At 50.7% G+C, this 16,048-nt stretch overlaps 1 protein-coding gene across 11 annotated transcripts in view; it reads left to right on the top strand.

Annotated features, from left to right (window-relative positions):
* The first annotated feature begins 1,923 nt into the window (after positions 1 to 1,923).
* Positions 1,924 to 16,048, top strand: part of LOC125954413 (collagen alpha-1(XVIII) chain) — a 113,561-nt gene continuing 99,436 nt past the window's right edge. For 10 of the 11 annotated variants that reach the window (XM_049684723.1, XM_049684721.1, XM_049684720.1 and 7 more), the window contains exons 1-2: positions 1,924 to 1,991; positions 4,337 to 4,672. In XM_049684723.1, coding sequence (XP_049540680.1) covers positions 4,668 to 4,672 — 5 coding nt within the window. In that variant the 5' untranslated portion in view covers positions 1,924 to 1,991; positions 4,337 to 4,667. Of the gene's footprint in view, positions 2,024 to 4,336; positions 4,673 to 16,048 lie in introns of all 11 variants that reach the window. The other variant, XM_049684713.1, reaches the window with a different exon arrangement.

Genomic DNA, 16,048 nt, shown 5'->3' with positions numbered 1-16,048 from the left:
AATAAATCCTCTGTTCCAGGGTCACTGTCACACTGCGAACACTGCGTATCCGTTCTGGATTACCTCCATTTCCAAGAACCATCAACCGCCCAACGATCCAACGAGCCGCCAGAGAGTGCCAGCGAGGTAATACTGGTAATTTTATATTTCTGTTGTCTACTCACTTTCCCACTTCAGATCCATCGTTAGTGCAGACCGCATGGACGTCGCTACAAACACTCTCTCGCAGTGCACACCTCGCGTGCCTTCCGCAACAACAGTCGGACCAATCACGCGGTCGCTGGTTGGCGAAACATTGGCTCGCCCCCGACCATGGCACAGACCTGACCAGCGGAGTAACTAGGGCTTGCGGTCGTCGCACATGTTTCCGGTCCGGACGGCCGGGTCCGGGAATCGGGTTGGTGGTGTCACCGCGCCATCGGTCGGCCGGGTTTTGTTTGTCTTTCGCACGCGGATGAACGGCGTACCGGGTAGTAGCACCAGGTTCAATAGCCCACTCCAGGAACGGGGGGAATGGTCCGTCTGGCTGGCTGGCAGGCTGCACTGGAAAGTGTAAACGAACTTGTCGGCTTTGTCGACCCCGGACCAACGTGTAACACGAGCTGCCATGGCCACAGTCGCCACCCCCGACGCCGACGCCGCCGTCGGTCGATGAAATGGAGCCGCAAATGCACCAGCAACACACAACAGAGGCGCACTCTGTGCTGTACTGTGTGTATGTTTTATGGCCAGTGTTGGGCCGGGCTGGTGACAAGCTCCGTACGCCTCGCTATTGTGGTTCCGATACGGATCCCGGAGGGTGCTAAATAATGCTTATCTATGCTGCATGCATCTATGGGCCAAAAAACTCTGACCGAGAGTAAGCGTGTGTGTGTGTGTGTTTGTGTAACTGGCGTAGATAAATCAGCCAATCAGATGCTGTGTTCGGTTCGATCGCAGATGTGGTACGCATCCGAGCATGAGCATAAGCATGAGCCAGCCCGCAATTAAGCCCGATAACATTGGTTGCAATTTTGTTGTTGTTTTTGGCATCGACCGCAACGTCGAGAGATGTCTGAAAAAAACATTTAATGCAGAGCAGGCGTCGATTTGTTCTGGAGAGCCGTTTCCATGCTCTTCCTATGCTCCGTAGCTAGATCATGCATTCCACAAGATAAGCTAAAACCAAAGGTAAGGGTCTGGAATTTGATCGACAATCTCCGCCGGCGCTCTAATTAGTCAGCTAAAAGCTTGTTTCTTAATGCAGCCATTTTTATGAAATCCGAATGGTGGGCGCCGGTTGCTGCCGGATGGTCTGCGGAAATAAAACAAAAAAAACCGCGCAAACCGTGGGTTCCACAGTCCAGCCCCGCCGCCAAAAAGTAGACGAAAGCAAATTAAACAATCTAATTGCTTTAGTTTTAATTTTAAACCGTTTTATGACTCCGAATAACCCGTACTTGACCTACGCCGACGCGCTGCTGCCGCTGGTCCCCGCAGTGTATAGCCGGCATTCCAACGGAGATCAACCGAACTCCAAAACGGCGCCCCCCATACCGGCCAGAACAACTCGCTCTCTCGCTCTCTATCTCTCTGTTCGCACATTTCCTCTCTCGAGTGCCGCGTGGTTTTGCGGGTGCGAGAGTTGCGTGAGTGCCCGGAGGAAAACATAAACATTGACGATGACGACGGCGGCATCGGGCGACGCCATGGTTGCTAGGCAACAGGCGAGCGTCGCTATCGACGCATAAACCGGCTTTCGAAGCGTCGTGGCCCCAAACCCCATTATCATCCCCCACGTGCGCACCGATCGCGAGTGACTTCTTTGGGGCCGGCTGCTCACTCTATCGCTCTCTCGAGAGAAAGAGAGACCAGAGAGACCAGAGAGAACCGATGCTGGCCGAGACAACCGAGCGTCTCCATTGGCGGCGAGTCACAGATTGCAAACAACCGTCGGTGTGGAACGTCGTGGCGTGTCCTTTTTGGTGTGCGGTGCTCGACAACTGATCTCGGTACGGCTGTCTCGTTTTCCGCGGATTTTTTTGTGCGTGCGCGCGTGTGTGCGTTCGCTATCGCAGTGATTAGTGTGACCGGTGGTTTGCTGCCACCTTTTCGCTTGTAGCGAAAAAAAAAACACCATAAATCGTTCACCGCCGGCGGTGGGTGTGTGATTGTGTGATGAAGAGTGATGAAGCTGAAGGGATGCAAATCAACAGATCCTCGTCGACGTCGAAGTGGAGCAGATGGCCAAGCTGGCCAAGCTTGTAGTAGGCCGTGGCGGCGTAGAAAAGTGAATTTTAACAGACAGGAAACACGTGAAGCGTGCGCACGAATGAGCGATTTGAAGCTATTAAGCGAATAACAAAAAAAAAAGCGCGGCATGCCGCCAGTGCTCTGTTATCTCTGGTGTCCGGTGGCGGCGGTTGGGTGGGGGGGGGTGTGCATCCCTCACGTCAAGTCCGGCCCTGCGTGCAAACGGGGGGCTCCGGAATCCCTCTACGGCTATGCGGTGGAATGCGATTCGAGAGCCTCATCGTGCATTCATCGTAGCACGCTGTGCGTGGCTCGCTGCAAATCAAAAAGGCGGCCGGCAGGCAGCATAAACACCATATCGACAACGTAGGCTGCAGTTCCGTGGCACGCCAGAAGTTGAAGTAGGCGACTCGACATAGAAGGCCCGTCGCTGCGCTTTGTGCTTGTGCGTGTGCGTGTGCGCTCGCTGTGCCTTTCGGAAAAACACCGAATACGAAAAGGCCCAATCGCGCGAGGCCCCCGGTGTTACGATACGGTTCACGATAAATTGGCTCGTGGAAAGGAAAACGTGGTCCGGAGGCGAAAAGCGAACGAACGATTTGTCGATGACCGCGCGCGCGTGCGTGTGTGTGTGTGTTTACTTTCGTGTGCATTTCCGTGTGTCTCTGCGTGTGTGTGTGTGTGTGCGAGAGAGGAATTATGAGCCAGGAAAATCCCACAAAAAGAAAAAAATCGACAGAAAAACGAAAAAGTAGCGACCGGACCGAGGACCGAGACCGTCTTCTGCCGCAAATAGAAAGCAACGCACATCCACATCCACACACACAAACACACACACACAGCTACACATCCCAGGAGCCGGTGGTGGTGGATCATTATCGACCTTCGCCTTAATCTTGTAATCCACTACCCACCAGCCCGCCTGTCCGAGCCCGGGTGTGAGAAGGGGAAATTAATTAGAGCGAGAGTGAAAACGATGGGAATTTTTCTCATCAACCTCGACCGCACCTCATTCGCAGGCGGTCTCCGTTGCCCTGCCTCGGAAACTGATTGGTCAGCTGAATATGCGCATTCCCTCTCCTTGTCCCCGAGGTCCACTTCACATACTTTAGCACCCCCGGGGAAAGGTTTTTGGCGGGGAGGCATTTCGGCATTTCTATTTCCGAAATCCCCTAGATTGATAATAATCTTGGAGGCATGGCCATTGCTATGGCCGAGGCGTACGCACCCCGTTCGTTGTGGCGTGATTCATCATGCGCTCGACGTGGACGCCAATAGGACATGCCAAGGGAAGACATTTTTATGAACTTCTACCTTCCGCACCTGGCCCCTGGTGTACGGCCCAGCTGGTGTGGGAATTATTTTTGATTCGCTCCATTTTGCTCTTTTCGTTTTCGACGTTCGCAATGATTGCGTCTTCTCTTAAGCCCCTTGAGTTGATGGCATGTGGTGTGTGTGTGTGAATTGTGCAATCCGCGATCTTTTTAACGATCGCCATGATCGTGTTTTATCATCAACGCCCCCGACGTGCACCACTCTGTCGGGGATGTGGTTGTCTTTTGAGATGTAGAACATCGTTTTAACAGCTCGTTTCTCAAGCGCCAAACATCGCGTTTCTGTCTGGTGTCGTTGGATTGGAACAAGTGAAATTCACATTAGTACAAGATTTATGCGCCACTTGATCGGATTCAATCCAAGTGTGCGCAAAATAGAAAGCATGTTCCGAGTGTGGCCAAGCTAGAGCAAAAGTGTCGCGAAGCGTCATCGCATGACGAAGCGATGCACTGTTATGTCCACGCCTTTTCTGAGCGATTTGCCTTATCATAATCCCCAGCCCCAAAGGCAAGGCGAGAGCAGACCCGAGCGCGCGCGCGCATAAATCATCCTAACAACGGGCGCGCAGCCATCTCGGATTCCCTACATCAACTGCGCCGTAAAAGCTTCCGAACGGATTACGCGCCTCGAACGCCTGCTTGGGAATTAACAAATTGTTTGTTTGTCTATTTTTCCGTCACTTTTTGGGTCTTTTGTGGTGCTGCGCGCGCGCGTGTGTGTGTGTGTGTGTTGGCGCGCGTTCGTGTGATTGTGCTCCGTGTCAATGCAGAGTGTCAGTGATTAAAAGTTGAAAGTAAAGTAAATAAAAAAAAAGTGGCCACCGTCAGCGAATCTCTCGAGCGAATAGTAGTAGTAGTAGCCGCTATACAGCCAAGAAGGTTGCAGCTGAAGTGATAGTGGTCTGCTGCTGGTGTGTTGTGGCTGGCAAGGCCTGGAATCGCACAGATAACGTCAGCTCCAGCTGGACCACCTTCTTCTTCCCCGAGGGCCAATCTTTTTGCCCACCGCCAGTGGTGAGCGCCAGTGGATTGCGGAACAGCAGCGTTGGCAGCATAGCAGCCCGGCGTTAGTGGCAACGGAAGCGCATCGTCGATGCAGCCATGATGTAAGTAACACCCAGCACAGCCTGCTGACCCACTGTTGGCGCTAATGTGACAAATCGCTTACTGAGAGCAATCAGCGACGCTGAAAGTCGAGTCGAGGGACGACGACGAAGTGCTCTCGTGCTACTACTACTACTAGTACTGCGCACCGCTGGTAGCAAGCAAAGAATAAACAATCCCTCGCTTCGGTCGAGTGACGTAATACGATTATATGCTGGTCTGCTTCCGGAGCGCGATGGCGTCCAGGATTTATCCCTTAATTTGTTTCACTATTTCATCGAAATGTTGCCTTTCTCCCACGAGCAGGAGCAGGGAACAAAGCGATAGAGAACGTGGTCTAATTGTCTTGGAGAGGCCAATGGGCGGCAGATCAGATGGCACTGGAGGTAACTGGAGATGGCTTATCTAGTACAATGCCGGCACCAAAGCGATACCGTTCGTCTGCAGTCACCTGCATGCCGTTCGATCCGATGGCCACTGTTAATTAGTTTCATTGTTGAGATTGCTTTTCGGGGCTTATGATAAAATGGTTGAATCACATTCAATTCTCGTTCATTCAACGAGAAACATTTTGTTCGCAAAATGGCCGGTTACTACTACGTCATACTTTTTGGAATGTTCAAACCGTACCAAATGCAAAATGTACATATCGGATTCATGCCCTTTGGCAAACAAAACTTTGGCCAGCACTAATTGTCAGCTTCAATTACTGTCACCATCGCTATGGCCGTGGCCAGCGCATGTGCTGGCACCACTGGTGGAAAATTGATGAAAAGTGAGCCAAAAGTTAAACTTCTAACGCATCCTCCCCGATCTCGTCCGGCGGTTGGGCAAGTTTTCCTGCTCCAGCACCGAAGTTTCTCGGAAGACGGACCATAGACCGAACGTATTCTGTGCCTGGAGCCGGGAGCTGTCATCCCACAGAACGTTTTTGCAACGTGTCATGCGAATGAGGATGTCCTTCTCCTGATGGCGGAGGGTGGCCGGTATCTTTTCCTTCCACCCCTTGGAAAGTATGTGTTGAAGATGTTTTTCGTCAAGAAAGGGTCAAGTGGGGAGGGAAAAGGGGTGGAATGGTTCGCAACAAGTTCGAAGCGAACGGGAAGTGGTGGATATAGGTGGTCAACCGAAGGAAGCAGATGTGTGCCCGGCGACCCCTTTCGGGTGGCGGCCATCTGCTGCGTTCGGTCATCGTCGTTAATGCTTTTAGCCCATCCTTTGCCCAATTTTCTTCGGTGGGGAGGCGTGTCGGACGTCCGGGACGTGGCCTGATCCCTGGCGCGTGACAAAATGCGAGTCAAGCTACTTCCTGCCATTCGGAGCCTGCCATCGGTTACGAGGTACTACTTCCTGGTGTTCTGGCGGATCCTTTCGCCGAACGAACGAACGGAGCGAGTATTTTTGTTCAATTTTCGGACTTTTCCAGAAGATTCATTTACCGCTTCGCAGCAGCAGTAGTAGTAGAAATAGTAGTAGTAGAAGTAGCAGTCTCTAGTGGTGTACAATGGAAAATGTACTTTCTGTAACCGTGGCACAATGGTGTTCTTTTTTTCAATCAAATCTGCCTCAGTGAAGGAAGCAATTTGTAGTAACTCCGACAGTAACCGGCCGGAACATCCCGGAGCCGGTGACGAACCGGTGCCAGTCAACAGATTTTCACAATCTTCTATTATCGATACCATCAGCGATCATCGTCGGGTACCATTTTCACCCGCACCACCGGTCCGTGTGCGACATGGTACGGTCGTGGTTTTTCCAAACTGTTCCACACCATCCACCATCCACCATCACCATCTGCAGTGACGCAGAGGGAGGAGATCTTTCCAAGCGAAGCACCAGCAGGAACCACACGAACATGGTGCGATGGCTTTTGTTTCTTCTTCCTTCCTTCGTCCACCAGGTCGAGGTCGCGAAAAGCTTCAGGTTGAACCACCGCACCGCACCGGCTGCAGATAGTGATTCGAGTCTTGTCCTTTTTGGGTTGGTTGCATAGCAGCTCGGGAGCTACGGGAGCTAAAGGAACCAAATTTCAATTTGTGAAAAAGATTCCCTCAGCATCGCTATCCGGACACGACGCGGCGCGGCATCTTCTTCCGGCATGCCAGGCATCCTCACCGTTCGGCCAAACTGACGTTCAAAGTATACGCGCCAGCGGGGGGGAGATGCTAAAGGTTAGCTCCACCGGTGGAGGACGGTGGGTTGGGTTCGCGGTTTGGAAAGTTTCGAGAATTGGCTTCAGCAGTGTAGCAGTGGAACCACCCCTCAGGAAGTGGAACTTGGTTTTTTCATCAATATTGAAGTATGCTCCCGCTTCGCTTCGCTACTCCACACGGACACATTCGATGGCGCCCACCAGCCAATAGTCATTTCATGTGCTGGAAGTCGCAAACCCTGGCAGACCAGAGCAGAGCAGAGGAGGAGGAGGGTGTTCAAGACAAGGCGAACAGAGAGGCGCCTCCATCAAGGCGCCTCCATCGGGGACGGACTGGGCCAAGTGGCGTTTCGGTTTTCACTTACTTACAAAAATCTGGCAAACGGGCAGCAGCAAATCAATTGCAAAATTAAAATTCAATATCGGATTGGTGCAATTGATGTGATTCCGCATTAGTTGCATTTGAATTACAATCTGTTGCTGGAGATGGTCAATGTTGTAGGGAATCTACTGTTGGGAGCAAAGTTTGTGGAAGATACTCGGGAATATGTAATGCAGTGTATGGTAGTGCAAAACAATTTATGACATTTTGAATTTATTTCATATTTTTATATTCATTTTATTCCTTGTAAACTTCGCGTTCTAGCCTTAATTGAACGGAAAAATATGTTTAAAGTATACATTTTGGTTTGAACATGATTAGATTGACTAGATTAGATTGTAGAGAAAATGACACATTAAAGTAAGAGTGGACGTTAGCAACATTAATGTGCAGTAAACATTCGTTGGCTTAACGTAACTTGTCCGTTGAAGCCTTAAAATTACCAATCATATGACAATTAAATGACCAAAAAAAACTGTTTCGCATGTAGCTTAAAAGCATAAATTCGTGCACCGTAGCCTACTAGCGTAATTCACTTAGCATCCTTTTCAAACATATCCACCATTTAAAAAGAAGGCAAGCGAACTTTCGCAATAATAAAGGCTCCTTAACATCCCAATCGCAACAATCGCCAATAATGTTTCCTCGTTATTTTTTTCCTTTTAAACGATCCAAGCAACCATTACATCGTAACGTTCGTCGCTTAGGCAGAAAGTTGTTCTTGTTTCCCCCGCCCAAAAAGTTCCAGCAGATGCTTCAAACTTTGTCAATATGTTTTACAAATTATCTTCTTCATTGGAATAACAAGCAACAACAAAAAAACGACCAAAGACAGCTTACTAACAACTTTATTGGGCTCCTGCCTCTCTCACTCTCCGTTTGGGGAAAAAAAAAACCAATACTCCAACATACCGGTTGGCGGGCGCTTAAAGATGATGCTTTTACACTTTCTCGTTATACCCGATTATGGGCCCGGAGTGCTGCCTCTCGAGTGAGGCAAATGTTTGGCCCGGAGATAATCCATTTATCTTAAAACTGCCCCCGCCGACCCCCGACCCTCCCGACGGTGGTTCTGTTCTCATCGAACGTAACAACTAATCCGGCCAACCACCCCTTAGTGCCGGTGAAGTGGTGGCTCTCTTTAAACATACTAAATTGAACATAATTGTGGTGCATCCGGCGGGGGACCTCACCTGTCCTCACCGGAGAAGGAATCTACTGTCCTGGCCTTCGAGCGGGAAGCGGTCGATTCCATGGTCCCTTATGGCCTCTCAGATTAGCAACGGTGGATAATCCTATTACACTAACTCACGCAAACACACACAGACACACTTACCGACTGTCCTGTACCTCCCTGTTCACGCAACGAATTCTCTCCATTCGTTGGTATTGAATTACGGTTAACAAGGTTCTACTACTGTACCGTGGAGTGCACTAAACGCACAGCTTATCCCCCACCCTCCCTGGGGGGTGGCTTACAGTGTGTGTGTCTGTGCCGTAAAATCACGATAGCACACGCACTCACACGGAGTCGAGGTGCACGGATTAAGGTTTCGCCACGTGAGCAGCAAGACGGAAGGAAGGAATTGGTTCATTTACAGATGGGTTTAGAATGATGACACCACCAGCAAGCAAGGAAGCAAGTGCGCTTTGTCCCTTGAGTTGAGATGCTCCGGATGCAAATTGTCAGCCGCAGCGAAACCGGAGCCGGATTCGCGGTGCACGGAAGCACCGCTCCGTACATCAAAAGCAAACCAAGTTGCAATGCTGCTGTCGGTGGCACGGGAGTTGTCGCCGTCGCTCACAGCAGCAGCAGCAGCACCATAGGTTGCTAAGACAAAAGCAATCTCTTTGATGCTGTCTGGCGGTGAAAACTGGTGGAGACCGACCTCTATGCTGCATTGATTCGGTGAAAACGGACGTCATCGTGGCTAGATAACCGCTCCAGCTCCAGCTCCGCACCGAGCGTTAACGAGACGCTATTAATAATTGACGCGAAGCGTGTTTCGCGAAAGACGTCCGCAATGTCGTACACCTACAGCTTGGCAGAGCCGCGTTTTCGCGACGCTGAACAAGCGTGTGTGTGTGTGTGTGTCAATGTAGCGCACAAGCAAAAATTCATTTTCACTTAAATCCATTGTTTTCCCCGCGCACCGGATTTTCTATTCCCCTCGTTTTCGGGCAAGATTCAAATCCAATTTAGAAACAACGTAACGCCGACCGCCTTACCCTTTTCTTTATTACCTTTTTCCCCACCTCTCCGCAAGCTCGCTCCCTTTCGTTATCCCGTGTGTCAACAACATACTCCAGTCGGGCTAGAAGACGCGTAAGGATTTGTGCAAATCACAGCCGGAGTGAGATGGTTTCGGGTGTCTTTTTTTTCTGAATCTGAAACCAAACGACTGATGGCCAGGATTTTATGGAACCGAAGGGTGCTGTGATCGTAACGATGGCTACCGCTGTTATCCGTTTCGCCCTCTCTCTCTCTCTTCCTTTTTTTCAACGAGAAAAGCGTGAAAACATCCTAGCAAGCCCGTTAAAACACTGGATACCGAGCCACCGGCCCCATAAACGCGCTACGATCATCATCATCATCATCATCGTCATCGAGTGGCATCGTAGGTGGTGGGGGAACCGTGTCGGTGGACCGCGTCGAACGTGTCGATTCATCAAATTAGATTTTATTGGACTGTTAGCGAAAAATGAAACATAAAAGCCTCCATTCCCCGTTCATAATGTTCCCGCTGAATTCTTGCTGCCATTCTACGGAGCGACAGAGAACGAGCGAGAGAGAGAGAGAGAGAGAGAGAGAGAGAGAGAGAGAAAGAGAGAGCGAAAGAAAGAGAGAGGGATCAATTCTACTAACGATCCGACGGCCAGCAGTGAACGCGTACTGTTGGTGTGTCCAGGCGGTTCGCGAGCTTCCGTGTGTTCCGATTCCCGTGTGCACGCCTGGTGTGGCTGGCGCATGAAACCGTGGCGTGCGGTGGCGCGCCCTCCGGACCGAAGAGAAATGTCATTCCGATCATGATGGGTCATAAATGTAAGGGAATTACGAGAAAATGAATTCGTCTCCAGCCACCGTTGTGTGTTCCTTGGTGGCAATCTTTTTGCCTTTTTTCCTCTGCCGTGAAGAGAGAGAGAGAGAGCGAAAGAGAGAGAGAGAGAGAGAGAGAGAGAGAGAGGAAGAGAGAGTAATAATAAACCTTACGATTTGGCCACATGCCGCCCGGCAGTTACACCATTTTCGCCACTTTGTGCGAAGGTTTGCACCGCACGCCACTCTCTCGCTCGTTCGCCCCCCTCTCGAGACACGCTACTTTGAGGCCTCCGGATGTCGATGGTGCCGTGTGTGCGCACGCCGGAATGTGTTTCTAGGCACCTCCTCGGCCGTGGACACGGTCCGAAAGGGGGGGGCCTGCGAAATTGTTATTTAATTTTATTTATACACTTACTCCTCTTTTATGAGCTCCATCCTTCTCCGTTTGCTAGCTGCTGCTGCTGCTGCCACAGGTTCGGTCGGTCGGTTGGTTCGTTTGTTGCGGAACTCTCCGATTAACTAACGAACAAGGCGAACAGGCCCCATTGCTCGCCGGTCGCGTCCATGATGCTTTATTATACTCGGGTTCAGTTTTTGGGAGGGCCACCACCACCAGCCTGATAGTAGTCCGGTAGTCCTACCGGTGTCCGTAGTCTTCTAACTGCCAAAGTCAAGCTTGGATGGAACGCGGAGCGGAGGTTAGTCGATTATTTTCCATTCACCACGTCGAAGCCATTCACTTTCCTTTTGATGACACTTTTCCGCTTCGCGCGATGAAATTTATCCCCCATCACCGTCGGAGTTCGCGCCGGAAACACGGCCGGTGTAGTAGGTCATAGTAAGGGGCAAGCGGTTTTGTTTACGCGGTATGTGGGGGGGGGAGCACGAACACGAACCGGGGGAGAATACTTTGAGAATCCTTTTTCGTCGGGTTTCCCTTTTGCCATTTTTGCATTTACGCGTCGCCAACTAGAGGCCAATGTGACGGAACGCGCGCGCACACAGTGTCAGTGTCATACAAAATGAAACTTTTCCTTCAACCAAGCAGGCGGAGACGCGGTCCTGGCATACTATGTCGGGACAACCAATTTGAATATTCCCTTTTTCACGGTATTTTGCCATTTTTTTATTGGCCCCATGTGTGTGTGTTGCTGAAGCGAAACACGATTTAAATTAAATTAAACAACCTTCCAATTCAAGACGCACACCATTTTTTTGTTTTTTGGTTATTAGAACGAGCTTTAAAGGGGTCAGCGCACACCGTCAAGTAATCCTGGCCAGTGGTACGACTCCTCGGCTCGGCTCGGCTCGGCGTTCCATGTCACTGTCAGTGGCCTCGGATTCACGGAAAGAATTATTTGAAAATTATGCGCCCAAAAAGGACATTTTCTAAAAGTGCAGCAAATCCCGCAGGACGTACGTAGATATATGTAAATCACTCACCGCCAGGGCGAGTCAGTCCCGGTGCTGCTGAATGCAGCTGTGTGCACAAGACCGATTCCATTTCGTAGCCTGCTTCGGTTCGGTTTCCTTTGCTCCATAGTGGTCGCCAAGCGTCTTCGTTACCGGTTTCGCCGAAAAATCCTGAGACAAAACGTTTCCGCAAGCGATAGAAAACAATCCTTTTCTGGGGCTGTGGATGGCTTGTTTGTTGTTTCATTTGCAAACGGGAAGGGCAGGGCCTGCCAGAGGCCAAGGGTGTAGGCGCTGCCAGTGACAGGCGCAGCTCTTGAATAAATTGTCCCCGGTAGAGGTCCCCGGTTGCTGTTGTTGTTCCAGGTCTGTGACGAGGTCTGGCCGCTGTTTGCTGTGCGCTGCGTTGCGGTTGTAACAACAATGGGTAGCAACCATTGAGAAGGTGGTTCTGCGCCCGTTACAGAGCCAGAGTCATAATGCTTTCAATTATCTGTGCTCGGTGCGTACCTGTTCATTCCCGCCTTTGGGGAGGGGGAGCATCGGCATTGCGTCAAAGCATTCTTACATGCGCCCGGCCCGGAAACCAACAAAAACCAGCAAGAATCCTAGGGGACGGGACTTTGTAGCTGTTGCCAGAGATTCATCAACCGCAAACAACGGTGCACAGCAGCTTATATGCTACAGCAGCACAGCTGTGTGTGTGTGTGCGGTGTTCCTTCAAACCATATACCGAGACTGCGTACCGTACCGTTGATGTCGATGCAAGAAGATGAGGCAGGCAGATGTGGCGGCGCACAAATGATTTGCAAAACATGTTGGCCTTAGTTGGTTGTTTGGTTGCTTGGTTTGGCTGGTAGGTAGGTAGTTGCTCTACCATAGCCACCTTGTTTTCATATCCGCTCGTAGCTAGCAAACCGGGTACTAACCGGTAACTTCTACCACCATCGAAGAGTGCCGCGCGTCGTCGTCGTGGTGGAGGAAGTTCTCTCATTCACCAGCTCGTGTGTAGAGGTTATGAGGGAAAGTTTTCTCATTTTCCTTCGCATCACCAATCGAACTGCGTGCGCGCGTGCTTGTGTGTGTGTGTGTGTGTTCGTGGTGGTGATTTTCACTTATCCACCGGGCACAAGATCGACAAACTTTGGATCAACCAAGCCGGGGTGGGAAGCGAACACTGGAGGCCAAAACGTCACAAAATATAAATCTCCAAACGACCTGCTGGAGGAGGATGCACGGGAGTTGCCCGTGAGTGCGACCATCATGAATAGAGAAGAGATTTAGCGGCTGCATTTCTCCTTTTGCGTTTGCAGTGGTGCCGCTACCAATCTCGACATCATCATCTTCAAACCCACTTCAAATCTTCTCGACCAGGACCATGAGAAAAGTAAATATGGGACCGGGATCCGAGGAAGAATCCTTGTAATCCCCAGTCGGCTTCTCAAAGACACACCACGGTGATGACACTTTTACTCGTCGTCAGACCACGACATGTACAATCGAATCGATGATAAGGGTCTCGATTGAAGGGGGAATTTTGACATTGATTTTGGCCCCTTTTTCTTGGACCTAAACCTTTTGCGAACGAAAGGAAGGATATGACGTGTCTGCGCTGCCTTCGGTGAGCGAAAGCGACTTCCGAGAAAGAATTTCGCAATCTCGAGCACCGAATTGTGGAGGGAATTGGTGATTCAAATCGATGTTGGATTATGCTCGCATATGGATTAGGCGTCGACACGGGTCTATCGAAAGGGGGCGATGAGTGGATGCGGATACGGTCTGCTTCTGCTTCGATGGGCCGCCGGATTCGGATGGTTGTGCGAAAAAGAGGGAGCTTTTATTTCAATTCTGAAGAGCGGCATCTTAATGCAAACAGTCCGTTTTTCGGGGGAGGAGAGATCCGAGATGATGAGGGGTTTAAGGCGTGCAACGGCCGGTTAGAGTGTTAAAGGGCTGAATAGCAAACGAGCGAGGCAATATCCATTCAGGCGGGAGTCCTGGCAGCCTCTTCTCAAGTTCTCGGGAGCTGCTTGTAGAACCCCGGAGGATGGCCATGGGGGTTCGGGGGCCCCGGAGTCCGTTCCGGAGTTTTCATTAAAGAACGAAAACGAAATCGAGAACTAATCAACGCGTTCGAGCTGTTTCATGTTATCGTCTCTCTCGTGTGCTTTTGCTGGGACTTGGAAATCCAACCACCATGTTTGGACAACCATTCGCGACGCAATTAACGTTTTAGGGCCGCAACGGCCCTTGGACGGATTGAATTAATTAGAAAATTGAATCCAGCTCCAGCTCCAGGTCCGTTTTGCTGTTCTTGCCGGCCATGCCCCACTTTAAAACAGGTGACACTCTCTGGTGCTGCTGCTGGGTCTGGTGTAGGTTTCACCAAGCGAACGATCACGAATTTCAAGTTTTCCGCCGTTTTTATATCCTCAGAAAATACACACACACACACACACACACACACACACACACACACACATAGAAGCGGGGTCACTTTCAAATTAACCTTTCCTGCCCGAAATGTTTCCTCAAAAAGAATAAAGAAACTCCTGAGCTTCCGCTATCCTGAAGAGCGCTTCCAGCGGGTAACAGGCGCGGCAGGAAAACTTTTCACTCCACTTCAAAACATAAGGACCCCTACTCCCCTTTTTTGGGGAAGCGAGTCCCACCGGACACAACCACCACCACATCACCGTGCGGTTAATTGAAAAACAAAATTAAATAGGTAAACAAACCACCAGCCAGCCAGCAAGCAAAACCACAGCAAAGACAAGTAGTCCGAAGTCATCTGGCCCGGCGGGCCCCCTAGGTTGGCCTTTCTTTGGATTCCGTCGGCTTCGGTGACCCCTTTTTCCGGGGGCATTCCCCTTTCCTTTCCGTCGCACCAAGCAATTGTTGATTCCACGAGGACGACTCATTGCTCATTTGCTTGTGTCTTGCTGAGGGTCTGGGGTATGTTTAGTCAACGTGTTGCCATCGGAGGAGGACGATGGTACCTGCCTGGCACGAGCAAGGGGACTAGTTGGTGGTTTAGTGGCGCTTCCGGACACCTCCTGGTGCTGTCACCGGAGTGCCGAGCTCACTCCATTGCAGGCAACGTGATGGTCGTGGTGTTGGTGTTGGAAGAGGATGAATTAATTGAAGTCTAAAACCTTTCCGCTGTTTCGGTCATTATGCAAAATTCACGACTCTCCTGAGAATGATTAAATGCGGCGGACCGGCGACCTACTGGTTGCCACTAATGGCGCGCTGCTGCTGTTTGGCCCCATGCGATGCGGCATGGCCAAGAAGCCAATGAATGAGGTGGAGGAGAGGTTTACTCAATCCCTAGAACCCTTCCTTCCGACCTTAGTGCACACCTTCCCAGGACTTCTCTTAGCTCGGCTCGGTAGTGTGGAGGGTCTTAATGGGCGTTACGAATGAACTTAAAAATCGCTCAAATAGCCTTCGAAGCATAAATTGATAGAAGGACAACGAGAAGAAACGTGCAGGCAGGAGCAAAGTAGCAGCAGGAACAGCGGTTTCCTGTGGGGACCACAATGAATGACCATCTTCCCGTTCCCGGGATCATTTGCATTCCGGGCAGCATCTTGCCCCCTCGCGTAGTCCAAAGGCCAAGCAGCAGCAGAAGAAGTTCAGTTCAACGGTCCAAAGGTTGGTTGAATGGACTTACGGATCGTCGTGACTCTTTCGCTCTATCTGGCTTCTGTTCTTGGGCTTCTTCATCTACATCATCATCATCTCTCTCTCTCTCTATCTTGTTCTTTCTCTCTGGTTCAAAAGCCATTCCCAAAAACGGCCGTGACATTGTTGGCCAGCAAGTGCTGCAGGGTATTAATAAATTCGATATCCAGTTGTGACCCCGTTCCCGGTCACCACGTTATGGATGTTTTATGCATCATTTCGGCCCCACAACCGAATCACATTGTCTGCAGATGGCCTACCGAGAGAGAGAGTGAGAGAGAAAGCCTCGTTTAGGGATTGGCTTCCGGGACTGAGGAACTTAATAAATGTCCGGCGATCCTGGGCGTCACACCTGTGGGCAACCGATGAAGTGTGCAACATCTTGCCACACTACTAGGCTTAAGGAGAACCACATTCAGGGTTTGGATGTGAACTCGTGAGTGTTTTTATAACGGATGACTTGTGGAGCCAAACGACCGAAAAACCGAGTCACTGTGCCGGACAACGCACGCGAATCGCACCGGAGCAGGACCGGACCTTTAAAAAAAACCCAAAAAGGGGGTTGGGAAAAGGTCAAAATTCGAGAAGGAGTCTGGCGCGTGGCCTGAGGGCCCTTTTTCAACGGGAGGCGTTACCATGCATCCGCGCCCAACGACTCAATCCGTTTTGCATGGTTCGTTAGGGTTACCTTGGGCACTCGCCCT

This window comes from Anopheles darlingi, chromosome 3, assembly GCF_943734745.1.
Source record: "Anopheles darlingi chromosome 3, idAnoDarlMG_H_01, whole genome shotgun sequence".
NCBI lineage: Eukaryota > Metazoa > Arthropoda > Insecta > Diptera > Culicidae > Anopheles > Anopheles darlingi.
Note: the sequence above shows the minus strand (reverse complement) of the source record. Positions and strands in the feature narration are given on the sequence as shown.